The sequence below is a fragment of the Sporothrix brasiliensis genome (genome assembly GCF_000820605.1).
Source record: "Sporothrix brasiliensis 5110 chromosome Unknown Cont19, whole genome shotgun sequence".
Classification (NCBI taxonomy): domain Eukaryota; kingdom Fungi; phylum Ascomycota; class Sordariomycetes; order Ophiostomatales; family Ophiostomataceae; genus Sporothrix; species Sporothrix brasiliensis.
Genome location: NW_024467138.1, coordinates 1,545,975 through 1,571,774, shown reverse-complemented (window position 1 = coordinate 1,571,774; position 25,800 = coordinate 1,545,975). Strand labels below are relative to the sequence as shown.

Below are 25,800 nucleotides of genomic sequence, written 5' to 3'. Positions count from 1 at the left end.
GTAGCGCATTGGCGCGCGTGGTGGGAGGGTGGAAGGGGACAATAAAATGGGTCTTGTGTGAATGGGATGATAGCGGAACGGAGGATAATGTGGCTTGTATGCTGAGTGGGCGTCTCTACTTTTTCGTTGCGTTTTTAATGTTGGTCTCGCCGCTTTCTTCTTTACTTATCTTTTTCTTCTCTGTTTTTGCATCACCTCCTCTTTTTTTTCCTTGTCTTCTCTCTCAAAGCTCTGGCGTTTATTCATATTGCTTTATCGTTGTACTTATTTACTTGCCCTCTTCTATCAAAGGGCACAGGGCGGTGCCGTCTCAAGGAGGAAAAAAAGGAAAGGTGCACCAAAATGCATCACGCACCGAAACAACTGAATAGAAAATAGAATTACCTACTCTGTCACAGTCTCTATGAGAATAATGCAGGGTCAACTGTTTGTCCCGATTTGATTACGCACTCAGTGTTCCGAGTTCCGAGATTTCGTCTTGGCTCTTTCGTTTGTGGTTTGCTCGTTTATCCACATCCGTTTTTCTGTCTGCTGCCTCTATCATTTACCCCGGGATCATGTAGTTCTTCACCCCACGTAGGAATACTCTCCTGGAAAAAAGTACTATATGACGGGTATGCCTCTCTTCCAGTTTCTTTTATATTCTGGTCACACTTCTTTATTCGGTACTCTCTTCCGCACATAGACGACACGAAACCACGCGTACTCTCGTTCCCTTCCTGTTCCCCATCGATATATCGAGTTTGCTCCGTTTCTTTTTAGCCGGCTATAGTAGGTCTCCGTTTTCAAAAGCATCTGAGCGGTGCGCCCTCTTGCACCCTTCTTTTACCCCGGTCCATCTGCCGTGTATTTTATTTACTTATCTTTATTATTATTTGCTCAACACCCGTCCCCATGGCGAAATAAACAAGGCTCTCGCGTGCGTGGCAGACTCTCCATATTACTTTACGGGTCCGCGGAGGATCGTGGAGGCAATGTCCCCTTCAAACCATTTGCAAAAGATTTCAAAACCTTCACACGGTGTCGGAGTCCTTGAAAAGAGGGAGTCGAAAAAAAAGTTGACCATGACTGGGCACAAACCACGACTGGAAAACATGTATCTTATGTCGGACACGTCTTTCTTGTATCCCGTTTCTTTATATCACGTCCGACCTCGAGTCCTGGGGGATGACAGTTAATATAGTCTGGCTCTGGTGAACTGTTGTCTGTCCCATGACGCCGTCCTATCCAGAGTATCCGGTACATAGTGGCTCTTTATTTATTCTTTTTCTTTTCTTTTCTTTCCTGGGTCGGCCAAGAGGAGGAAAGCGGCCGCGATTCAGCCACCAATATGCAAAATATCCTGGTCACAGCCCGAGCACTCTCGTATCCTCTCATTTAAATATCAGTCCAACCGTACCTCCTGCCCACCGTTTCCCCTTTCTCTTCTCTGCATCTGACGTCGTCCGGTCGCCGTATCCTCTTTTCTTATTTTGTCCGCATTTTTTCTCGTCAAGACGCAGAAGCAGCAACGATGAAGGTCACCGCAGCCCTCGTCCTCCTGGCGTCTGTCGCCGCAGAGGCTCACTGTACGTCAGCACCATAGGCGCCTGAGATCGGACTTGCAGCTAACATTGCAGATGTTTTCAAAAACACCATCATCGACGGCGTCAAGACCGGCGACTGGGTCAACGTCCGCAAGACGACCAACTTCCAGAACAATGGGCCCGTCACCGACGTCACCTCGGCCGCCATGACCTGCTACCAGCTGGCCGCCGGCAGCGAGGGCGCCAAGACATACAACGTCACCGCCGGCCAGAAGCTCAGCTACGTCGCCACCACGTCCGTGACGCATCCGGGCCCGCTGTCGTTCTGGATGGCCAAGGCACCCGAGGGCGAGACGGCGTCGTCCATGACCGGCGCGGGCCCGGTCTGGTTCAAGATCTACCAGGACTACCCGACCGTGGGCACCGCCCTGACGTGGCCGTCGCAGGGCAAGTCCGTGCTGGACGTGACGATTCCCAAGTGCATCCCGAGCGGCGACTATCTGCTGCGGGTCGAGCACATTGGCCTGCACAGCGCAAGTGCCGTGGGCGGCGCGCAGCTGTACATTTCGTGCGCTCAGCTCACGGTGTCGGGCGGCAGCGGGTCGGTGCCGACGGGGCTGCAGTCGATTCCGGGCGTCTACAAGCCGACCGACCCCGGACTGGTGGTCAACATTTACTACCCGATACCCACAAACTACAAGCCTCCCGGCCCGGCACCTCTGACGTGTTAGGGGGGGATTGGTCCTGGTTACTTCCTTAAGAACGAGACTATATCTTCATGAGCGAACATTAAGTCTAAGTGTATTATTCAAATATCATTCAAATATCATTCAAATATCATTCAATATAATCACGTCAATACACGAGTCAACAGGTAAGGCGTGTAAATTCAAATAAATATCCCACACCGACGTATATAAAAGAAAATGAGACAGAAAAAAAGACGTGTCCGACATAAGATACATGTTTTCCAGTCGTGGTTTGTGCCCAGTCATGGTCAACTTTTTTTTCGACTCCCTCTTTTTCTTCTTTCTTTTTGCACCGCACGGACGGTCCCCCAACCGACTTGGTCTCTGGTCTTCCTCTCCCGTGCAGGCCTGGGTACTTGCCATTAGTAAAAAAAATCAGTTGGCTCCGTTTTTGTGTGGATTTTGGTTCCCATTCTAAAAAAAAAAAAAAAACACCAAGTTCGTTTCGTTTCGGTCCACTGGTTGTTGCCTCTTGCCATTGTTTTTTTCTTTCAACTGCTTCCAACGCCCCCGTCCGACTCTACAACAAAGGCTCCAAAGGCCCGGCGCTTAGCGCTGGGACATGGCCTTGGTGACGAGTCTCTTGAGGGCCAGCTCCTTCTTCTTCAGGTCCTCGGCGGACGAGTCCTCAATCTCGAGCTGGGCCATGGCCTCGCTCAGGGACTGCTCGATCTTGTCCTTCTGGCCGCGCCGCAGCTTCAGCGACAGGGTCGGGTCCGAGACGATGTCCTCGACGCGGCTAATGTACGACTCCAGCTGCTGCTTGGCCTCGAAGCGCTTGCTGAACGCCTCGTCCTTGGTCTTGAACTCCTCGGCCTCGCCAATCATCTTCTCAATCTCCGTCGACGACAGCTTGCCAACCGAGTTGCTGATCGTGATGTTGGCACTGCGGCCCGACGTCTTCTCCGTGGCCGTCACCTTGAGGATACCGTTGACGTCCACCTCGAAGACGACCTCCAGGGCCGGCTCACCGGCGCGCATCGGCGGGATGGGCGCCAGCGTAAACTCGCCCAGCGACGTGTTGTCCTCGCAATTGACGCGCTCGCCTTGATAGACAGGGAAATTCACTTGTCCCTGGTTGTCTGAGACCGTAGTGAATGACCTTTTGATTTGTAAGCAGTTAGAAACGACGAAAGGAGCTGGGGAATGTCGACAGAATTGCAAAAAACCCAAAATTCGTGATGCTATGCTGCAAAATAGAAAAGTGGGTCACTTCGGATAAAAGTGGGTCATGGACGGGGGAACAGGAAAAGGCAGGAACTTACCGCTTCTTCAGGGTAGGCACGGTGGTACCGCGGGGCACGACGGGCGCAAAGATGTTGCCCTCCATGGCGACACCCAGCGACAGGGGGACGACATCGAGCAGCAGCAGGTCGGCGGTGTCGGCCGAGGTGGCCTTGCCCGACAGGATGCCGGCCTGGACGGCGGCGCCGTAGGCGACGGCCTCGTCGGGGTTGATGCTCTTCTCGAGCTTCTTGCCGTTGAAGAAGTCGCTCAGCAGCTTCTGGATGCGGGGGATGCGGGTGGAGCCACCGACCAGGACAAGCTCGTCGACGGCGCCCTTCTCGATGGCGGCGTCCTTGAGGACCTGGGCGACGGGGTCGAGGGTGCCCTTGAAGGCGGTGCTGTTCAGCTCCTCGAAGCGGGCGCGGGTGATCTGCAGCGAGAAGTCCTCGCCGTCAAAGAGCGAGTCGATCTCGATGGTGGCCTGGGTGCCGCTGGACAGCGTGCGCTTGGCACGCTCGCACGCCGTGCGCAGACGGCGCAGGGCGCGGGCGTCGCCGCCCAGGTCCTTCTTCGTCTTGCGCGTAAAGTCCTTCTTGCAGTGGTCGAGCAGGTTGGTGTCAAAGTCCTGGCCACCCAGGTGGGTGTCGCCCGCCGTGGCCTTGACGGTGAAGACGCCGCCCTGGATGTTCAGCAGCGAGACATCGAACGTGCCGCCGCCCAGATCGTAGATCAGGACGTTGCGCTCCTTGGCGGACTTGCCCGAGCCCAGACCGTAGGCAATGGCAGCGGCGGTGGGCTCGTTGATGATGCGCAGGACGTTGAGGCCCGCAATGGCACCGGCGTCCTTGGTCGACTGGCGCTGGTTGTCGTTGAAGTAGGCCGGGACCGTGATGACAGCCTTCTCGACCTTCTTGCCGATCTTGACCTCGGCAATCTCCTTCATCTTGGTCAGGACCATGGCCGAGATCTCCTGCGGCGAGAACGTGTGCGTGCTGCCCAGGTACTCGACCTGCACCTTGGGGTTGCCCTCCTCGTCGATGACCTTGAAAGGCCACGACTCAACGTCCTTCTTGACGGTCGGGTCGTCGAATCTCCGGCCGATCAGGCGCCTGAATCAGGGTGTTAGCGGATGTGATGGCAGGACAGCAGCATACCCCACCGACCCGCATCCAGTGTGAACCTACTTGACATCGAAGACCGTGTTGGCCGGGTTCATGGCCGCCTGGTTCTTGGCGGCCTCGCCGATCAGGCGCTCCTCCTCGGTGAAGGACACGAACGAAGGGGTGGTGAAGCTACCCTGCTCGTTGGCAATGATCTCGACATTGCTGCCCTCGTAGGTGGCAACGCACGAGTAGGTGGTGCCTGTGGAGAGCGAGTTAGATGTGGACGAGCGACGACGGAGAGGATGCCTGCCAGCGATATCAACCAAGACGTCGATGTCCAGGACGAGGTTGGGGTCGTCGATGACGACGATGGGAGAAAAGCGGTGGCGACGACGACAAGAACAAAAAACAACATACCCAGATCGATACCGATCGCACCGTCGTAGACTTCTTCGGCCATCTTGATTTGAGGTTGAGAGGAATTTGGATGAGAAATTCAGTAAGGAAAAAAAAGAGAGGTGAAGGGGAGAGAGAAAGAAGGGAGAAATCAGAAGAGTGAGAAAAAGGGAGGAATCAACCGAATGAAAAGTCGGACCTGGGGGAGGGGACGGAATTGAGACTGCCTGCTGTTTCTGCTGGGTGCAAAAAGATGGTTGGCGGAGAGCAGAAACTTTTTTTTCTCTGTCGTTTTGGCTTGTTGCCCAGCAAAACCAAATGTCCTTTGCCGCCTCCAAATTTTTTTTTTTCGTCTTTTGTCTTTTTGGAGCTAAAGCAGTTTTTTTCTCTGCATTCTCGTCCCGCAACGTGGGGCAAAAAAATGTTTGAGCCTGACCGCCCACTGCTTTTCTGCCGGTGCTCGGCAGAATAATGTTCCTTCTGAGTTGGGAGCAAAAAGAGAGACGCTCAGGTCCGAATGCCGGGCCATGGGCCGACACGACCCGACGCTGATTGGCTTGTAGGGGTCCTGTCCATCGTGGCAGGAGCGAACGGCATCATCAGGGTACCACTGTTTCAACAGCCGTGAGCCTCACCGCCCTCGACGCGGCGGCACGTGATTGTGCCAAGAGCATTCGAAACCAGCATCTCAATCGTGATCCCGGAGCGCTGCGCAAATAGTACCACGACGAGCCTTTGTCGGCGTTTGTGAGCGGCTAGAGAACTGATATCTTACAACACACCGATGATCGTCAAATGGCTTGTCCTGGCATCAACTTTGAACCGTTGCGATGATCTCTACCGCATGTCCGTATCACGTGATATCGCGTCAAGGCCACACTTCCACCTTGTTGGCCGCTTCGCCGTCTCGTAAACCATTGGTATTTCAAACAGACGCTCTATGCTTGCTGGATACTGATACAATACAAAAAGAACCGACAAAGGCACCGCCTAGCTGTCCCGGATGCCTACCTAGGCTACCTAGATCCATCCTCGCTCTGGCCGGTGGGTGTAATGTCCCGCTTGCCAAAGCGCGCGCCCAGACCGCCGATGCCGCCAATGTCGCGGCGGAAAAACTTGCCAATGTTTTTGAGGTTTTCGTTGATGGTGGCCTTTTCAGGGGCCCCGCCGTCTGACGGGCTGGCGACGGTCAGACCATGGCCACTGCCACTGCTGCCGCCAGCGGTGGCGGGCCCGTTGGCCCCGCTGACAATGCCGAGGCCCAGACCGGAGCTGGAACCAGCGTCGCGGGCGGCGTTGAGCAGCTTCTCGCCGAGGCTGGTCGCGTCGAAGCGCGTGGCGGCACCGCCCACACCCACAGCCGAGGAGGCGCCAGCGGCGGCAGGAAGAGACGACGATGCTGCGCCGCCGGCGCCAAAGCCGCCAAAGCCGGACTGGTTCAGCAGGGGCGTCAACAACGCCGAGCTGGCCACGAGCTGGCGGCCGGTGGCGCTGGGGCTGTCCCGGTGGATGACAAAGAGCTCGAGAAGGTGGGGCTGGTCCTGCTTGCGGACGCCCTTGATGTCGAGGATCTTGCGGAAGTTGGAGTCGGAGCGGTCGGCCACATGGATCAGGTAGGCCTGGACCAGACCCTCGGGCGGCGAGGGCTGGACCTGCAGCGTCTTGAGCAGGGGGTCGACGCGGCCCATGGTGGTGCTGACACGCTTGGCGAAGCTGGCCGAGGCGGCGCTGTGGGTGCCGGCGGACGACGTGTGGAAGTGGGCCAGCAGATTCTCAAAGGACTTTGTCAGCGTGTACTTGTCCAGCAGCATCTGCTCGGCGGCGACCTCGGAGACGGGCCGGCACTGGACAATGTTGGCGAGAAACGCAGTCGCCAGCGACTCGACGAGGTGGTCGCAAAAGGCGCGGGCGTACTGGGGCTTGGCGACGACGCCCAGGATGGCCTTGGCGCGCTCGTTGACAATCTTGATGAGCTCGGATGCGTAGGAGCTGTGGTCGCTGACGCCCTCCATGCGGCTCCAGTTGGTGTTGCGCATCTCGCGCCACGCGGGCTCGCAGTCGGCCTCGACCTTGCGCACGAGCGCCTGGACGGCGTTGCTGGCGACGCCCAGGAAGGCGTCCGCCTGCGCCGACAGGTCGACGCGGTCGGCCAGCTCGGCGTCAATGCGCTTGCGGATGTTCTCTTCGAGCTGCGTCGTGTTCTTGTTCCAGAAATCCGCCGTGTTCATCACGACCACGACATCGTGGAGCGGCGCGGCCACGGCCGCGGCGAGCAGGGCCGCGTGCTGCTGCTGCTGCTGGTGCGCGGTGGTGGCGGCCGGCGGCGCCTGTGTCGGCAAGCGCAGCGCGTGCAGCAGCACCTGTTGGGCGTACTCGTCCAAGTATTTGGACAGGATTTTGGACAGGTCCAGAAGCCGCTCGCCCGTGGAGAGCTTGGCACACTGGGACAGGGTGACCTTGTAGACGTGGAACAGGTCGAGGGCGGAGGGCGCAATGCTCTCGGGCGTAAACTCTTCGTCGGCAGCGACCAGGCTCTGGCTGCGGTAGCGCGGGATGAGGGCGGCGAGGCTGCGGTCCTGCGAGTCGACCCAGAGGCTCAGATAGGGCTCAAAGGCCGCCGATATCGACCCCATAAACGTCTGCGTGCGCTCGTCGGCGGAGCTCAGGGTGTCGATGCTCGCGCGCGGCTGCTTGTCGCTGGTGGCCGCCGGCGCGGCGAAGCGGCGCTCGAGCCACTGCTCAAAATCAAGGGTTTCTTGGAGGCAGCTCAGCAGCAGGTTGACATCAATCTTGCCGGCGCCGTCGGGGCGGCGCATGCTCCTCTCCAAGATGCCTTTGAAGTCGTCGCGCGTGCCGTCGCAGAAACTCGAGGCCAGCGTCTCGTTGACGCGCCAGTGTGGCGGGAAGAGCGCGGCGTGCTCCTCCTCGTGGGTGGCAATCATGCGGCGGAACCAGGCGTAGCGGCGGCCAATGTTGTCGAGGTTGCCGGCCTCGTCGTTGCCGCGAAAGACCTGGCGGTACTCGCGCAGCTCGGTGTTCACATACCACGTCACGAGCCGTGCGCGGGCCTGGTCGCCGAGCGCGTCCATGACCAGGCACGCCTCGACGAGCATGCCGCGGCGGGCGCTCACCTCGCCCTTGGTAAAGGCCATCTCAAAGTCCTCGCAGACTTGCTCGAGAAGGTCGCGCTGCAGATCGCCGACGCCGCGACTCAGCACCGCGATCTGTTCAATGGACCGGTAGCTGTTAAAGTGGCGCATGAGCTGCAGCACGGCCTGCAGGAGGCCGGCGCACTCGCGGTACTGGCGGCTGCGGGCGAGGGTGCGCAGCTGCTCGTAGGCGGTGGTGAGCATCTGCAGGCGCTTGAGGGCGGTCATGGACACGGTGAGGTTGCGTTTTGTGCCGTCGAGGCGCTTGATGTCGGCTGTCATGTGGGTGATGTCCTCTTCGGTCTGGACGGCACGGCGGCGGACGTCCTCGATGCGCGCAAACACCGACGCCAGCTCGGCCTGGGCGGTTTGCATGCGGTCGAGCGACGAGTTCGGCGCGTAAGCCTGGGCCGTTTCGAGCGCGGCGATGGTGCTGGCCAGGTCAGCGTTGTGGGTGCGGAGCCGCCGGGACACGGCCGACAGCGAGCCGAGCGTCGACGGATGGCTGAAGAGCATGTTGAGGTGGTCGACCGGGTCGTAGTCGGCTGTGGTCAAGAAAAAAAAAGGTTAGCCCAGCTTAGTACTGGATGAGGTGTGCGGTGGCCGTGCAGCAACTCACCTGCGTCGAGTGACGACGGCTCGACCGCTGTGCTTCCGCTCATGGTGGGCGGTTGTGCAGAAAGGGCCCTGGCCCTTCCCCTTCAACTTGAGGCCGCGCCAACTGCCGCTCGCCTGTGATCAAGGCCAGCGTCACTGCTTGAGACTCGGGTGCGTGGAGATGCCGGCGGTCGGGAATGGGAGTAAGGTGCCAGGGACGACGGATGGGCAGCAGTAGCCGAGGCCGTCGGATGAATAGGAAGGCGAGTTGTCAGCGATTGCCGGCGTTGCTTGTGTCGTAGATACCAGAATGATGCCAGAGTGATGCCAGAATGCGTGGATGTGTTGATCTGTGGTCCGAAGCAGCTGTCTGGAGCTCTTGGACGGAAGGCGCGGATGGCGTACCTGCCGCAGAAGCCACGACGGTGTTTCGCGCCTGCCGCCAACGGTATGTCGTACTGCTAGAGCTTTAGGGGTGTTGTTGAAACGGGAAGGCGGTGGCCCAGAACGCCACAATTCTGGTGGATCACGTGGGCCGGCGGTGTAAGTTATTGACTCCAGTTGACAACTAACAACGACATTATGGCAGGTTTAGTTCTGCTCATGCCACCAGAGGATAACTCATGCGTAGTTAATTACTTAATTATTTATCTAGTATTATGTTGCCACCAAGTACCAGCTTATTGCTGTATTGTTTACGTTTTGAATTTGGATAGTTTATTTTGTGCTGTAATTAAAATACAATTAAAGATTAATATACATGAAAGTTAGAAGCAACGTACAACATCGCAGCTGTCTTTCTTAAGTCGCATTATACCGCAAGAGTCCACAGGATGTTCGCTACAGGGAATCATTGTACTCTTTCGATGCAGCTCTGCTTGTCCCCAACGAACAACTAGAGTTTCCTGTTTAGGAAGTTGTCCTTGGCGGGTATAAATCGTACTCCGACACTAAATCGCTAAATTGCAGCCACCGCCAAGTTATCGATGTCGCGCCTTGTTTTACGTGTCCTGTCTTCACCGTATTTTCATTTATTTTCCCTAAAAGTAATCAAAGGAGGCTGGTCCTGGTCCATCCAAGAGCTCTATTCTAGAGAAGAACATGGTCTCCTCTGCGAAGTGAAGAGACAAGAAGACACAACGGCCCGGGCTGTTTTTCAGTTGAAATTCGCCTGATTTTGTCTCGAACGCCTTTGCTTCTTCCGACTCTTCCTCCGATTCTCCTGTCTTCACCCAGCCGTTTGTTCTCCACACCCACCTCAAACCCACCGCTCAAAGCGCAGGCGCGCAGACGCGAGGCGCACGCAAACGCAAACGCCGTCGACCTGCTGCATCTATTAGCGACAGTAGTCCCTGTAGTGTCCGTAGTCGCTCCGGAGCACAGACAGGCAGCGTTCGTCCTGTGACCATAATTCAAAAGAGCGGTCGAGGTTTGCGCCCGTCGACGTGAGACGGAAAAAGGAAAAGGAAAAGGCTCTGTGCTCTGAGAGGACAAGGAAAACAAAAGCCCAAGATTGACCCTGTCTGAGACTCGTGTTGCCCGACGTGGTAATTAATCGGCCGTTGAACCAGGCATCAAAAGAAAAGTATTCTTCTGCCAACGCACTTCCTCACTTTTTATTTTGTTCTTTTTTTCGTTTCTACACCCCTCCCTTCTCGGCGTCAGACTTCCCGCTGCACACCATACATGCTTGCCTAGGCTGCCCAGGGGTGGTAGTAGCAGTTCGTAGCTAGCCTCGCTAGCTGGACGGACATTGCGCAGCGCAGAGATGACTGCAGATATGCCCGATCAAGTGTGCAAGCCAGCCTGCCAGCCATTTTATCCCGCGACGCATCCTTTTCTGCAACCTGCCAACGAACCTGGCAAACGAGGGGCATTTTGTCGGCTCATATCGGCGACTTGCCAACAAAATCAAGTTCCCCCTCCCAACTGGCCACCGCCGATGTGTTGTCAGATTCTCGTTTGTCTGTCATCGAATGTCTTTCGATCTGCCAAACAGAGCCTGGCGCGGTAAATGAAAAAGAAAAAGAAAAACGACAAGAAAATGGCCACGATCGTAAGATGCTGTAAAATCAACACAACAAAAAAACAAGACGTTCCAGTAAGCGATTCGCTGAGCGAGATCCAGTGTCTCGGGGTGCTGGTTGGTTATGGCGTCATCCCGCAGCTGTCATGTCCGCAAATGGAAAATAGGCAAAGAGGACTGAAAACGAAGAGGAGCAAAAGCACATGTATTTGACCAACCACCCAACATAGGAACGTAAACGATAGATATGTGCTAACCCAATCCACCCGTGTATGCTCATGCCATGGCTGCTATGCAAAGATATGTAATGCTATGGAGTGCTATGAAATAGAAAGAGTGGTCATAATGTCGTTAAAATGTAATGTGACTTCTGTAAAAAACAAATAAATGCCAAAAAAGGACATAAATCCAAAAATGCTAATGCTATCCAGTCCAAATGCAACACCCCATGCTCCGTTGTTATAGATGTATAATGTTTCCAGCCCACCACTTCGTCACGACCCATGAAGCGTTCGGAAACCCGTCGCAATGAGACTCCGTTTGCTGTCCTTGCTGTCAAACGGGGCGCCCCAGTAAAACATGCCGCCGAGCGACTTTTGCTTGCAAAAGGCGGCCTTGATGCGCACCGTGTCCGGGTTGTCGTAGCTGACAAAGCCGCCGTCGCCGCCCACGCACTGGGCGGCCACAACGCGTTTGTCGACGTGTTCGCGCGTTTGCGGGCGCGGGAGGTCGCGATACTCAAACGTGCCGTCGCTGCCCTCCGGGGCGACGCTGACAAACTTGTGGCCGGGACCCGTGGTGTTGGGCCCGACAAAGGAGCGGCCGTACATGGGCACACCCACGAGGATTTTCTTGGCGGGCATGCCGTTGGCCATGAGGAACTGCACCGACGAGGCGCCCGAGGGCTCGTCCTTGCCGACCGCATACAGCTGCGCATGGTGGCCGGCGCGGGGGGACCAGCTGCCGTAGAGGTCGTAGGCGGCGAGGTTGACGAGGTCGACGCAGTTGGCGATCTGGACGAGGTCGTAGGCGGCCAGGTCGTTGGTGCTGGCGGGCAGCGTGGCCGTCAGGTAGTAGCGGTCTTCGCCAAAGTGCATGCGGATCTGGGCGAGCAGCGACACAAAGTCGGCGGCCTGCTGGGGATCCGACGGAAAGGTCCAGCTGATGTCGATGCCGTCGAGGCCCGAGGCTTCGATCAGGCCGAGGGCAGAGCGGGCAAAGTTGTCTCGTAACACGGGGCTGGCGGCGACGGACGGGTAAAAGGGCGTGGAGGCGTTGCCGCCGACGGAGAGAACGACCTGAAGGTGAGGGTGTTGCTGTTTGAGGTGCAGCAACGAGCCGACAGCGCCGTGTGCGCCGTCACAAGCGACCGTGGCATCGGCCCATTCATCACCCAGCTGGACACGACATTGTCAGCTTTTTTTTTGTTCTTTTTATTTTTTATTTTTTTTTTTAAAAAAAGGAACAAAACAACAGATGGAAGACAAGACCTACCATGATATGCCCGGCCTCGTTGACTTTGGCAAAGGCGTAGTAGACCAGGCTGATGCAGCTGTAGTTGAGCTGGGCGGGCGTGTCGCCGTTATAGATCGCGTAGTTGGGAAAGTAGACGGCGTTGGTGAACATAATGTTCGACCGGCTCGGCCGATGTCTGCGAGACGAGGACATGGTGAACAGTTGGGGTGTCTGGCGAAGGAATGCGGAATCGATGCAAGTTGAGGCGAGTTCGAGTCGAATGCAAAGTGATGCGTCTTTATCGTATGTATTCGTATTTATATTCTATTTCAGGTCTTGTATATCCTTGTATCTCACCCAGTCGGTGAGCAGAGATGCAGTCCCCTTACCCGAGGCCGCGGTACGGCAAGGTCTGAAGAGAAAAGGAACGGACGGACAGGGGGCTGCGCCAACACATGGTGGCCGTTGGGTTGATGTTTGAGACTAAAAAAAGAGAAACAGGAAATAAAAATGCAGGGAAGAGAGAGAAGGAAACGGAGAAAGAGAAACGAAAGAGTTTAAAACGCAGGAGGAAGAGACGAGGAAATAAAATAAAAAAATAAAAATAAAAAACGACAGGAAGGGAAGGGGTGGATGTTTCGCGGCCGTGGAGGGGTGGGAAGAGAGAGGAACAGAGAGAGAAGAAAAAAGCACTTACACAGGAAATGGCCCGTTACGGAAATACGAAACGAAGTTGGACGAATGGGACGAGGACACACAGGTACAAACAGCAGGCTGGCAGACAAAAAGGCACGAGGACGGCTGGCGGACGAGACGAGACGGTGGAGCCGGGCCTACGTCGCCTCGCGGTGGAGGTACCGAGACGGATTAAAACTAGAGTACATGAATATTAAAAAATGACTCTAATTTATTACATTGTTTTGGTGACCGTCCTTCTGGTGGAGCTTTGGACTTTGGCGCGATGATGGGGCACAGGGCCATACGTCGGAAAACACTGTCTAAATGCCACGGTTATGGAATGGGGAGCAAGGAAAAAAAGAACGAAAAAAGTGGTCATGGAAGAGGATATCAGTATGAGACGCAAAGGACAGATGCACGGAGGATCTGAGAGTCCGTTCTTTGAGGAGGGGGGCCCGGAGAAAGGCAGGTGTTCGCGTTGTGAGTGATTGCGAACAAGTTATTAACGCGCTAGGTTGCGTTGAGGAGTGAGCTGTCCACTCTCCTTTTTTATTTCTGTTTTTTTATTTCTGTTTTTTTATTTCTCTTTTATTGTTTTTTACTTGTTTTTATTCTTTTTATCGATTTTTATCGATTTTTTACCCGCCTCGGTTTGACAGCTTTCAATCCTCGCGTGGCAAACTACTAAAGGTCGAAAGTTTGGTTCGGTTTGATTTGTTCGGGTTATTCTTATTTTTTGTCCAGAGTAGAAAGACAGTAATTGCTCCATATAACGGCAAAGGTTATCTTTTCCTTCACGCCTGCACGATGCGGCCAACCCACTAACGCGCACCACGTCGTAAACGGGCGGGGTAGTGGGCCCTGCATGTCATTGCGCAGACGGAGCAAAGCAAGAGAAGGACAGGAAAGACAAAATAAGCAATGCGGAAAAAAAAAAAAAAAAAAAAAAAAAAAAAAAAAAAAAAACACAAAGAAACCCAAGACTCTGCTGCATGCACCTCACATGCACGTAACAACGGACAGGCCAGATACAGGCCAGATTGCACGATGACGAGGACACAAACAAATACAACAAAGAGAAGCATAGAAGCATACACGACATGGATGCTACCGTGGCAGCCTTTCCGTCATTTTCCCGCGCTGCGTCTTGGGCTGTCGTCCTCTATTTTGTGCCTCTTGTCCATGCTTCTTTTTTGTGTCTCTTTTCCGTTCCTTCTCCCTGCCCCTCTTCTGCCTTGTCTGCCCGCCTGCCTTCGGCTCGCACGGCCCAAGAACAGGCTGCAGTTGCATTCATTGCCGCCGTCTCGCCGCTTGGCGTCTTGTCCCTCTTCTGTTCGTACAAATGCCAACCCGTGGCCGAGACGTCGCCTGCCGCGTCGTCTGCCGCGGCCAACATGAATGGACTTTGACAGGCCGCTCGTGAGCAATGGCCACATGGTGACATGGTGTTGCTCGCAGCTGTTGGCGGGCCTCTGCGGGCCTCTGCGGGCCCTTTACGGCCCCCTTGAATGAATTGCCTAAAGACGACGTCTATTTTGTTTCGTATTTTCTTGATTGTCTTCCTTGTTCTTGGTGTCGTTTGCCTTTTCTCTCGCTCCCCTGTCCTTGTCCGTTTTGTCGGTGAGCGGCGAGGTGTGGTCAAAAGACGAACCCAACTTGGTCCATCCAAGGCCCGCTATCCCGCTAACGGGCAGTTTCTCGTGTGTTTTTTCGACGGTCCCAGCATCCCAACGGTCGCTAGTGATCCCGGACCATGCGATCCACCGACGCCGTCGTTGTTTGGGAAGAAACCACTGGGCAGGCATCGGGGGCATGTGGATCGGGCGCGGAATGGTGAGACAGAAGAAGCGAGAAGGATGGAAAGAAAAACAAAAAAAATTAAAAAAGGAAAATGCCTCTTCAGTCGAGCCGTTCGAATTAATCTTCTCCGCCAGTACAACTCTGACCGCTACATGTTCCTCCACTGCAGATCCCAGGTCAGATCCCGTTCCCAAGCCGTTTTAAATCAGTCCTTCTTCCTTGCGTCCTACGTCTTCCACCTGTGCACAATTCTTTTGCTTTGTCTTGTGTTACCATTTGCCCAAACAGCACGCCCCATGGCCAGTTCGTCCCGCGCTCTACGTCTATCGCGGCACCTGCCGGGTTGCGTTTGTTTGTCGTGGCCGGGTTCGGCAGCACGGTCCAAGGGAAAGCAAGGGCGTCTTGAACACTTGGCACCACCCAACGACACCACAAGGCACGACACCACAAGGCACGACACCACAACAAGCACACGCGGGATCAGCCACTCAACGAAAAGGACAAGTAGAGGGAATACGAGGGGTGGTAAAAAGGAGAGCGACAAAAAGACAAGAAGAAGATAAAAACAAATAAAGGAGGAAGATCAAGGCTCAAGACTACTATTTTTTTTGTGTCTCTCGTCCTTTTCTTTTACGGCCCTGTTGCCCAGACTTGTCTTCGGTCAAGTTGCCGAGCAGTGGCATTATCCCGCGGTGTGTTGTCACGATGTCACATGTGTTTCGATTTTGATTCGTGATTTCTTTTCTTCTTTTTTCCCGTTTCTCTTCAGAGTTCTCCAACCGTTAACCCAGAGGCACGGACAGTGCGGAGTCACGGCATGACCGACCACGGTTTTGTTGTCATACGCGATCTCTGTGTTGGCTGCTGCCGCGCTGTTATTTGTTTCTTTATTATTCTTCCTAAGAAAAAAGGAAAAAAAAAAACATAAACATAAACAAAATTGTAGCCTATGAGCACTTCATTTCTCCGACCTATGCACGTCGCGGAGGCTGCCACGGATATGGTCTGGGGGCCAATTCTTATTTGAATTTAGCTGCAGCATCTGCTGCTGCAGACGTCTTGCATGCTGGCTGCATATTGGCTGCATGGACGCCGATGCGTTGGCAAAGCTTTGCATTAGTCGGTTTGGAGGCCAAAGAGGTGGGATGAAGACAAAAGGGTCAAACCGTTGCGGGAGAATCAAGGAACGATGCAAAGGTAAACGGGAATGAAAACATCACACCTCTTTTAGAAATCAAGAACATTCTCGGTAATAGCAGAGAAATCCACGATGCAAAGGAAAGAAGGAATAGTAATGGAAAAAAGGGACTAAAATAAAATAAAATAAAATAAGAGAGAGAGAGTGAGAGATTCTGACGCCTAAAAACTTTCCACTCCCCTCCCTCTGACGCAACAGCGCATAGGCGCAAATCGAAAGAAAAAAGGGCCGGTCGGACCTGACCCCCCGCCGAGTCCCTGTCCGTGTCCCTGTCTGCCCCTTTGCTGTCCCATGCTGTTGTATTGAGCCGGACCAACCCCGCTCTTTTCTTCTTTTCTTCTTCCTTTCTTTCTTTTTCTTTTTACCTGTCTCACTTTTTTCTTCGACAACGTTCCGTTTTAGCCCCCAACTTTCATAGTGCGGGATGGCATGCATGGACAAGCCACTGAGACGGCACGACGTAACGGGAGAAGCAGTCTTGTAGAAGAAAATCAGCTTTGTAAACCAGACGGCGGCATAGCGCTGTCTTGGAGACTTTCTCGCATCCGCCTTCCTATTATGTTATGTCTTATTTTATTTTGTTATTTTATATTATTCCTTTTTGGTTTGGGACGGACACATCTCGGCTGGTCGCCCCGATCGATTGGTGCGCCATGACGTAGCATCGCGAGCACGGTGCCGCCAACCAAAATAAAATAAAATAAAATAAAATAAAATAAAATAAAATAAAATAAAATAAAATAAAATAAAATAAAATAAAATAAAATAAAAAGAAAGACGCCAACACGCCACATGCCAAAACGTTGTAGTTGCGTTGCAAGCTGTGATGTAAACAATACTCCTTCGTCAACATTGCCAACTGGATATATTCTGCCCCATGGGGAATGTATGCACGTGAGCAGAAGCGTGGGGTGAACGACGGGGAATGAGAAAGAAATAACGTGAAAATAAATAAAGATGAATTACAGAAACAGAAACGGACGTTCAAACACCATTCTCCGCAAAAAACAATACGTCGTGATCCTTTGGACTTGGCCACCATTTCCCCATCGAGTCATGCACCATGTTGCTCACGATGCCGGAACGAACTGGGATCCAGTGTGATGAGACAAAAGTGAGTGTGACGAACTACAGAGTGGGATGGACTGGGTGACAGGAGATTGGTGTGACGAGACATGGCACGAGCACGGTGTAACGGTGCCGAGTGCGTTCTTCGTTCATCAGGCAGTCATTGTCCGGGGCTGGGACGGAGACAGTTTTAAGGGCCGGGTCAGGATATTGAGGTCAGGATGGACAGAGTTGCACAATGAGAACAGAGATGATGTATAAGGGAGCATTTGATCGGAAGACTCGTCGGACTTGTTCGACCAGATTGATCTCGAGCGAGGTACTGGATCGATCCGGGATGAATGCTTCAAACACAACTGAAAGCCAACGGTGACTCGAGAGATATAAACCGAAATGTCAACAGGGAGAGATCGAAGGCGACGAAAGAAGCCGTGGACGAAGACGGCAAGGAAAATACGGGATGAAGGGAGCTCGGGGCGTAAAAACAACAAGGAATGGACATAACAGGAGATTCTGCGGAGCTCGACGTTCGGAAAGAAAACGGAAATGGGTGTCAGTATCACAGCATCAGTCAGGGGTGTCGGGCGTCAGTGTTTTCTAGATACAGATAGACTGCAGAAGACAGGGCCTGGGTTTCGAGCAGAATATGAAAAAGAACGACAAGAAGGGGAGGCCCACGAAAGCCTAGGAAGACGAGCACTGCGTACGACGTATACTCAATATTAACACAAGCAGCCATGGCAGAAAGAAACGATCCAGGCCAGCCAGGTTTTCGATGGCAGAATGCGACAGGAGAGGAAGGAAACGAGGCTACGAGCAGCTTGCCTGGGTGAAGACAAAAGCGAGACTGGCTTTTGCTGCCGGCCAAGCCGGAGCCTCGCCGTGGACGTCGTCAATGTGTTGCTTCGTGGCGATGCAGCCGCCGGCAGTAGACTGCCCAAAGCGCGAGGCCGTGTGATACTTAAAACCACGTTCAAAGTCGCCCGCGGCCGTTGAATTCCCTCGGCGAACTCGCAGTGAAAGGCCCATAATTTTCATGATATGCGTTGCGACGTATTATGGCGTCTGCCGTGTGGTTGGGATCGGATGGCATGACAAGCATCACTGCCGATATACCTCGGGAAGAAACCGAGGACGGAGAGGTCATCGAAAGGCGTGAGCCGGGCCGATTTCAAACGTGATTGAATGTAAAAATAAATAAATGTTCTCGTTGACTGTATTTCACACGGAACCCGGGAGCTCTCTCGTCGTCTTTATATGCGTCTTCGCTGTCTCCGGAATGCTGTCGTATCCGTCGACATCACGTCACGTTCAACAATGTCCGTTGCAAAAGCATCGATGCTCGTGTATTGGGGGTATTATGAACAAGAGAAAGGCTCAAGGTAAACAAAAAATGATGGCAACGCCTGGCACAAACGAACGCGTCCAGTTAACAGCGAACGCATCGAGACTCGACATACCCTCTACTGCTGCACGCCGCCGTGCATCGCTGCCGGGTCCTGGGGCATGTACTCATACGTCACCGGCTGGGTGCTCTGCCCACTGCCGTGCGTCTGCACCGAGCTCACAGTGTTGCTGCGGTACTGCTCTGGTTGCACCTGCTGCACTTGATGCACTTGCTGCACCTGCTGGACTGGCTGCCCTGCCTGCATCGGCTGCACATACTGCCCCATCAGCTGAACCTCTTCCATGGGTTCCTTGGTCATGCTCTGGTCGTACTGCGGCGCGAACTGCTGTGGCGCGTACTGCTGCGGGGCGAACTGCCCGACGACGTTGCCCGCACCGCCGGCACCATAGTGTGTGGTGTCGTAGCTCATGTTGCCGCCGTACGGCACCGTGTTGTTGCTGTTGTTGCTGTTGTTGCTGTTGTCGTTGCTACTAAACACCCCATTGTTGTACTGGCCGTCGGCAAACTGGCCGCCCGACCCAACATACTGCATCTGCGTGTCGTTGCTGACCGCGTCGTAGTGGCTGGTCGCAGCACTTTTGGTCTGCGCCGGCACGATCTGATACGGGTCCAGGTTGCTGTAGTCGACGTCGTTGGGCCCATCGATGCCGCCGCCGCCGCCGCCGTTCGAGCTCTTGCGGTCGTTGTTGTCGTTCGCAACCACCTTGAAGTTTTCCGACACCTTGCCCTCGAGGCCCTCCTTGGCGCCATAAATGTAGATTGTGCACAGGTCAATCGCCACCGGCACCCACGTCGCCAGTGCAAAGACCTGTGCGAAGCTCCACTCCGTGTTGGCGTTCTCGGGGCCCATGACGCTGAGCACCACGCTCCGGTACTTGGTGAAGAGGCCCAACAGCGCCCACATCATCGAGCAGCAGATGGCGCCGTCCGTTGTGCGCACAATCGTCAACACGTACTTCCACCAGTCGCGGCCGTGGCGGCCCGGCTTGGTCGTGTTGAGGCGGCCGATGCAAGAGCGGTCGCGGATGCTGTGGCGCACCGTGCGGGGCACAAAGATGTGGTAGGCCCAGGGCAGGAAGTTGACAATCAGAATGACGAGGGCCGTGATCAAGGCATCGTCCAGGCCTTGCCGCAGGTCCAGCGGCTCGCAGTTGAGCTCCCAAATAAAGTCCGATACGGCCGATTCGCGGTCGAGCAGGTTCAGGACCTTGTCCGCATTCGTTTCCAGGCTGTAGTAGAGCGCCGTGAGGACGACAGCCAAAACGATGGCGACAAGCCACAGAAACGCGCGGATGCGGCGCCGACGCCGGTTGGGCGACACAATCTGCAGCAGCACCGGCGGGAAAATGGAGAAAATACCAATGTATGTCGCGTTGGTGAGCTGGTAGATGGAGTGGGACTTGTCCGGGTGCATGCGGGACGAGCCGTGCCGGTAGACGCTGGCTATCAGCATCGCGATGCTAAAGATGAGGCCAGTGTCGAGGAACGCTTGCACGGTCTCGTGAAACGCGGCGACGATCCAGTTCCAGCGCCGGTGGTGGTACTCGAGCGCCCGGAATGGCTCAAACTGGTCCGACGAAATCAAGACAAAGTACAGGGTGGAAAACATCGCCGCCAAGTAGTAGACCACCAAGACGCCAACACCCGCCAGGTCGCCATCGCCATCCCACACGAGCTTCTCACACATTTCTGCGGGACAGTAGCCGTAGGGGAACTGCACCATGGCTTCGTACAGAGTCGAATTATCCGAACCGACAGCGAGCCACTGGGCCACCTGCCCAAAGGTCGGCAGCTCGCCGCCGCTCGGAACCAACGCTGTGATGTATTGGTACGTGGCCATAAGTGGCGGGTCGCTCAGGTCGGTGTCGTTGTAGCGCGAGTTGATAACAGCGGACAGCCATTGTGCAGCGATGCCACAGTTTGAGTCGTTGAACAGTGCAGCATCTACATCTGGTGGCGTCCAGCCGTAGAAAGTGTCAGCCATGATGATGAAAGTAGCGAGCTCGTCGAGAGTCAGACGGGAGCCAGGGAGGGGGGAAGAGAAAACGCTTGAGGCGAGGTTCGAAAGACTGCACGCATCCCGATGGGATGTATGGGCATCACCTCCCTTTTAACTCAGATTCAACCCACAGGCGTACAAGATACTCGACAGAGCAGCCTTGCACACCATGGTCCCGGTCCCGGCCCCGACCCTCACAGTAGGGTTGCAACGAGGGAAACAAGCAGAGGCGAAGACCAAAATCGGCAAACCCAACACCGAACAGATGTGCACGACAAGCATCGCCCCGGGCTATTTTCCAGGGCCACTCCCATGCAACAAAGTCGCGCCAAATTCTCACTCCTGGACCCATCGGTCCAGACCCCCCTGGCAAACAAAAAACGTGCATACTACATACACCGTACAACGTTTTGGTCGGGATCCCGGTACTGTTAGAGTGCCAAAAGAGTTATGTGCGGACACATCTTTTCTGTTTTCTTTTCTTTTCTTGGCCGGGGGGCCAGGGTCGGAGAAAGAAAATCAAATCAAGACTCACAATGACTGGGGGGAAAGTGGAAAAAGATGGCACAAATCTAAGTGTAGACGAAAGTAGCGGAGAACATTTGAAAGTGCCTTTGTGGAAAACGTTCAGATCCCCATTTCTCGCAAACAGGTCTGGCATTTGGGATTTGGGGCTGAAAAACCGTCAGCGCAGCGTGTCACCGGCGTGTTTCCTTGGCCCGGCCAACTCCCTGGGTCATAACGGAAATGATCCGCTTGAACGTGCCTTAACGTATCTGTCGTATCGTTAGCGCGAAGCCGTTCGGACCATTGGCGAGCCTGCCAGGCCTTTCTCTTCACAAGAGTAACCGACCAGCCGACCCCAGCCTCATTTTAGAGTGCCAAAATGAGATGGTCAAACGTATGCAGCATACTTGTTAAGGAGTACGAAGTAGAATAATACTCAGCCACTCCTGCAATGTTCCCACACCACACATGCAAGCTTGGTGGCCCCCATCCTGTGGGATAAAAATAAAATACTGGCGGGAGGCACTTTTGGGCGAAGCATCGAACAAGGCCTGGCCGACCACCAGCGTCTCCAGCGGCTCCAGCGTTTGCGACATGGCGTCTATGGCCTTGGTGATGGGACAGAGGCGCGGCTCACTTGGCTGGCTCTATTCTTCGACCTTGGCACTGCGTGCGCTTGTTGCCCTTCCCGCTTCCTAGGGCTGAGAAGGCGAAAAATAAAATAAAGAAGTCGACTAACAACACTCTGGACACCCACTTCGTATATCTTAAGCTTTTGCTTGTGCGCTTGTGAGCCCGAAGACACTCGTTGATGATGTCCAGCGACAAGAGCCAAGGCGGTATTTCCAACTTTTTCTGCAATTCGACCTCATGGGCTGGTCACGAAGGGCGGATCAGCAATATGGTAGCAGGGGGCCAAAAGACAAATTAGGAGAGAGGAGAGGCGGCAAACAGTGTGTTTCATCGAGACGTAAACGGCGGCCCACACAGAGTACGATCAACCCGAATGGACGTATGCTGGGTGAGTACGAGTGGACAATTTTGCAGAAGCAAAGGGTCATTTGCGTAAGGAGTACAGCACTCGCCGCAAAGTCGGTATGGTAGCGCAATACTTGCCACGAACAAGATACTATGCTTCGGGACAATAGCCACATCAAAAGGGTAAGCCGTAGAGAAACAGACAGTGTGTGTGAGAGAGAGAGGAGGGGGGGAGGGAGAAAATGAGCTCGTCCGCAACATAGATATTCGCCCTCTGCCTCGATATGTTGTAAATATTCCTTGCACCACTATTTTGCTGCGACATTATTTTGGCGAGGAACGAAGTTGAAAGCGTGACAACGGCCGAAAAAGCCCTACGAGACATTGCTGACAGGGATGTCAACAAGGATGCCTCGATGCCTCTCGCTATGAGCATCTCGGACCACAAAGGATCCTTGCCAGAGTCGAAAATCTTTGGGTGCGGAAATCAAAATCAAAGGACCCTCTTGCTGACGGATGGGTGGATTCGTTTCCTTGCCGTGCCAAGTGGAGGCAAGTCTCGGGAGAGGCTGGCAAAGTAGCAACCTGGCACGTCGGCCACTGCGTGAACACGCGAAACGCGCCGTGGCCGTAAATGCAAGAGGAAAGGAGGCCTGTTTCTTTGTTTCAACCGCGTTATCGTGTTGCGTCTTTGTCTTGGATTCTGCCACAGCAAAATAGCTGTCGTATACGACATACACGGCGGCCTCCAGTTTGCACATGGTCATATCTTGTTTGGACCCGGAATGACGATTTCGCATCCTTTTGACATGGCCAGAAGAAGGTGTCTGTGCTGGTTGCTAGCTGGAAGATGGGTGCATCTTTTTGGTCACGCCTTAGATCACATGCTGGAAAACGTCTGCATACCGGAATTGAAGTGACGGCTGGCTGCAGATGCAATGCAGATGGCACGTTGGGCGAGTTGCTTCGTGTGATTGAAGGTTGTCGCGATTGTTTGGGTTTATTAACCTCGTGGATTGCCCCTTTTTTAAAAAAGTGTCCCTTTGTGCTTTCCCGTCATGGTTGCCTTTTCTGTCCATAAGAAGCGCATTAAAGGAAAGAGCAAGGACCACGGTTTATTATGCACAAACAGGAAGGAGAAGATTGGGGGAAAGCACAGCGTAACGGGCAGCGGCGTGACGTCCAAAAAGCTGGGGCAGCCTGGGCTAGGCTTCCGCGCCGTTGACGAGGTAAGTGTGTTCTCCATATGACTGCCCTGTGAATGTGAGGTCATACACCACGCTACGCCCTACAAACAGCTTCTTGAACCCCACCCTCGCTAAACGACCGCCTGCAAACGTCACCGAGACCTCACGCCTCACACTCGGCCATCTACATTCTCGAAAAACAGATCCACGACAAAGCATTCCTTGCTCGATACCAGACACATCTGCACTTTCAATCTCTATCGATATCCCGGCTAGAACCTTAGCCGACCTAGCGGCGTTAGTCGGGCCCGACATCTCCATCTCCAAAACAGTGCCCTTCTCGACAAAAACAGACGTCATGGCCGACCAGACCGGACAGACTGCTGCCCCTGCGCCCGCGGTGCCCGCCGAGCCGTACGAGCCGGATACGCGCCCCGATGCGCCAAACGCCTTTATTCCGCTCGAGGCCAACCCCCCGCTGATGACGGAGCTTCTACACAACCTCGGCGTCGCCCCTACGCTGGCCGTGCACGACGTGTTTAGCTTGACGGAGCCCGACATGCTGGCGTTTGTGCCGCGGCCGGCCATGGCGCTGCTGCTGGTGTTCCCAATCTCAGAGGCATACGAGAAGCACCGCGTGGCCGAGGATGCGGATCGCGAGGTGTACACGGGCCGCGGCAGCCAAGAGCCGGTCCTGTGGTTCCGGCAGACAATTCGCAACGCGTGCGGCGTCATGGGCCTGCTGCACGCGACGGCCAACGGCCCCGCGCGTGATTTTGTGGGTGCCGGCACGCCGCTGGATGCGTTGCTGAAGCGTGCGGTCGACCTGGACCCGCCGGCGCGCTCCAAGCTGCTGGAGACCGACAAGGCGCTGGCCAACGCGCACCATACGGCGGCTTCGGGCGGTGCCACCGCAGCTCCCGATGCGCGTGACGATATCGACCTTCACTACGTCTGTTTTGTCCGTACTGCCGATGGTACTTTGTGGGAACTCGACGGCCGCCGCAAGGGCCCCATCTCACGCGGCAAGCTCGGCGCCGACGACGATGTGCTGTCCGAGAAGGCCCTTGAGTGGGGCCCGCTGGCCTTCTTGGCCCGCGAGTCGGCCGACTTGCGCTTCAGCTGTGTGGCTCTTGGCCCTAGCTTGGATTAGAGATGCACAGAGGAAACAAACGACGGAACAAGTGTTGCGACCAAGGACACGCAACTTTGCACCAGGGATGCGTTGCTGACGACGTGGATGTGTCGACTGAAAAGGGAAGCAAAACACAGCAAATGTATGTCGGCAGCAAAATCGACGAGGACACGGCCGGACTCCAGTCAGCTTGGTTTTATTGCGGCGCAAGGGATATTCGGTTTATTAGGTACAGGAACTCGTTCTGCCAAAGTGGCGAGACTTTCAAGAATATGCATGAAAATGAAGGAATGACATTTCCGACACACAGCCCACCAGACCCAGTCGCACTGACGATGACAGCCATTGCTGGTTTTTTGCTCGTCTTCGTCTCATCCATATCTCTCCCCAATTGAGTATCACCTCCATTGTTTCAAGATTCAAAGGCACGCTCGCTTGAGCTCACGCGGAAGCCCTGTATGCTCAAAGGATCGTTGCAGCCGCTCAAGAGGTTCCAAAATCTGAACGACATTAGTATGGAAGACACAAACAAGAAGCGGAGCAGACGTTGCAGCGTATTGTAGAGCCACGCACAGTTTGTCTTCTTCAACATAAACTGCTTCGCTATGGTCTTGAGCTTCTTGGCCGCGGGCTCGTCAGGGATACCTCCGACCTTTGTGGGAAGAGGCTCAGGCTCGTTCGGAGACTCAAGATTGGTCTCGACGACGGCCTTATCTTCGGGGGTGCTGATTGATGGCTGCGCCTGCACAGCAGCTGTGCCTTTACGGATTTGTTAGAATGGTACGGCTGATGATAGGGAGTGGCAGAGTGGCAAGCTAAACAGAATCGCATACACTGGTCGCACGGCTCGTCCGAAGGGCCATCGGAGTTGCAACCTGTGGCCGAGCAAGTGCCGTCAAGCTGCGAGATGGAACTCATCTTGGCGGTAGTTTGGCGAGTAGTCCCGGTAGAGTGCTGCCCCGAGATTAAAATGAGAAAGAAAACAAAAGATGGCCGAGAGAAATGAGCCAGCAAGCGGGTTAGTCGTAACGCTTTAGGTCTGCTGTAACTGCGAGTGAGAAAATGAAAAGGTCGAGAAGGGATAGCTGGAACAGATGGTAAAGAGAATAAATGAAGGAAACAAGTCGAGAGCATATGTGTCGAAAGGGAAATCATTCTTTGAGCAGGCCCAGTACCTTGGATGTCACCCGACAAGGCGTCCTTCCCAGCATAATTATAACTTGTAAACAAACAACGCGAGCTGCTACTTGCATACCTTGTTGTTGTCCTTCCGATACAATGCCAGTCTCTCCTTCCCATCGACTTCTGTTAACCTTCTGTTCTGGGCGTTGTTGATGTAGATATTCTCTATTAGGCAGTCGAGTTCGATATTGAATTGGCAGGAACGTTAGGGCCCGCGACGACAACTCGCATCACGTCATAAGCCATTGGCATCAGCTCCTTCCTGAAGTCATGGTTACGTCTCTTTCCTCGCCAGGTGGTCCTTTCAGGAGCAGCGTCTGGTCATCATTCTCGCATGGCTGGAGCCAGGCCTTTGGTATCTCAGGCAGATTCAATGGACACACTTCCTGGTCTCGAATCATACAAGAAACACAACACCGCCCACCACGGACA

The 25,800-nt window shown here is 54.5% G+C and overlaps 8 protein-coding genes across 8 annotated transcripts; 2 read left to right on the top strand and 6 right to left on the bottom strand.

Moving 5' to 3' along the window:
• Window positions 1-1,513: 1,513 nt before the first annotated feature.
• SPBR_00976 (uncharacterized protein) lies at window positions 1,514-2,257 on the top strand (the record flags this gene model as incomplete). Its single annotated transcript, XM_040759295.1, has 2 exons — window positions 1,514-1,568; window positions 1,620-2,257. 2 exons carry the CDS (start codon window positions 1,514-1,516, stop codon window positions 2,255-2,257), a joined length of 693 nt encoding a protein of 230 aa, XP_040618241.1.
• A 567-nt stretch (window positions 2,258-2,824) lies between these two features.
• Window positions 2,825-5,065, bottom strand: SPBR_00285 (heat shock 70kDa protein 1/8; the record flags this gene model as incomplete). The annotated part of the gene is made up of 4 exons (XM_040758604.1): window positions 2,825-3,377; window positions 3,541-4,611; window positions 4,687-4,864; window positions 5,023-5,065. The coding sequence occupies 4 exons, from the start codon at window positions 5,063-5,065 to the stop codon at window positions 2,825-2,827; spliced, it is 1,845 nt and encodes a 614-aa protein (XP_040618240.1).
• Window positions 5,066-6,017: 952 nt separating this feature from the next.
• On the bottom strand, window positions 6,018-8,812 carry SPBR_00174 (uncharacterized protein; the record flags this gene model as incomplete). The annotated part of the gene is made up of 2 exons (XM_040758494.1): window positions 6,018-8,695; window positions 8,770-8,812. The coding sequence occupies 2 exons, from the start codon at window positions 8,810-8,812 to the stop codon at window positions 6,018-6,020; spliced, it is 2,721 nt and encodes a 906-aa protein (XP_040618239.1).
• A 2,455-nt stretch (window positions 8,813-11,267) lies between these two features.
• Window positions 11,268-12,441, bottom strand: SPBR_00738 (chitinase; the record flags this gene model as incomplete). Its single annotated transcript, XM_040759057.1, has 2 exons — window positions 11,268-12,170; window positions 12,268-12,441. 2 exons carry the CDS (start codon window positions 12,439-12,441, stop codon window positions 11,268-11,270), a joined length of 1,077 nt encoding a protein of 358 aa, XP_040618238.1.
• Window positions 12,442-17,782: 5,341 nt separating this feature from the next.
• On the bottom strand, window positions 17,783-18,010 carry SPBR_01165 (uncharacterized protein; the record flags this gene model as incomplete). Its single annotated transcript, XM_040759481.1, has 1 exon — window positions 17,783-18,010. One exon carries the CDS (start codon window positions 18,008-18,010, stop codon window positions 17,783-17,785), a length of 228 nt encoding a protein of 75 aa, XP_040618237.1.
• Window positions 18,011-18,435: 425 nt separating this feature from the next.
• SPBR_00370 (uncharacterized protein) lies at window positions 18,436-20,364 on the bottom strand (the record flags this gene model as incomplete). The annotated part of the gene is made up of 1 exon (XM_040758689.1): window positions 18,436-20,364. The coding sequence occupies one exon, from the start codon at window positions 20,362-20,364 to the stop codon at window positions 18,436-18,438; it is 1,929 nt and encodes a 642-aa protein (XP_040618236.1).
• A 3,045-nt stretch (window positions 20,365-23,409) lies between these two features.
• Window positions 23,410-24,204, top strand: SPBR_00955 (ubiquitin carboxyl-terminal hydrolase L3; the record flags this gene model as incomplete). Its single annotated transcript, XM_040759274.1, has 1 exon — window positions 23,410-24,204. One exon carries the CDS (start codon window positions 23,410-23,412, stop codon window positions 24,202-24,204), a length of 795 nt encoding a protein of 264 aa, XP_040618235.1.
• A 465-nt stretch (window positions 24,205-24,669) lies between these two features.
• SPBR_09061 (uncharacterized protein) lies at window positions 24,670-25,104 on the bottom strand (the record flags this gene model as incomplete). The annotated part of the gene is made up of 3 exons (XM_040767187.1): window positions 24,670-24,686; window positions 24,760-24,945; window positions 25,020-25,104. 3 exons carry the CDS (start codon window positions 25,102-25,104, stop codon window positions 24,670-24,672), a joined length of 288 nt encoding a protein of 95 aa, XP_040618234.1.
• Window positions 25,105-25,800: the final 696 nt, after the last annotated feature.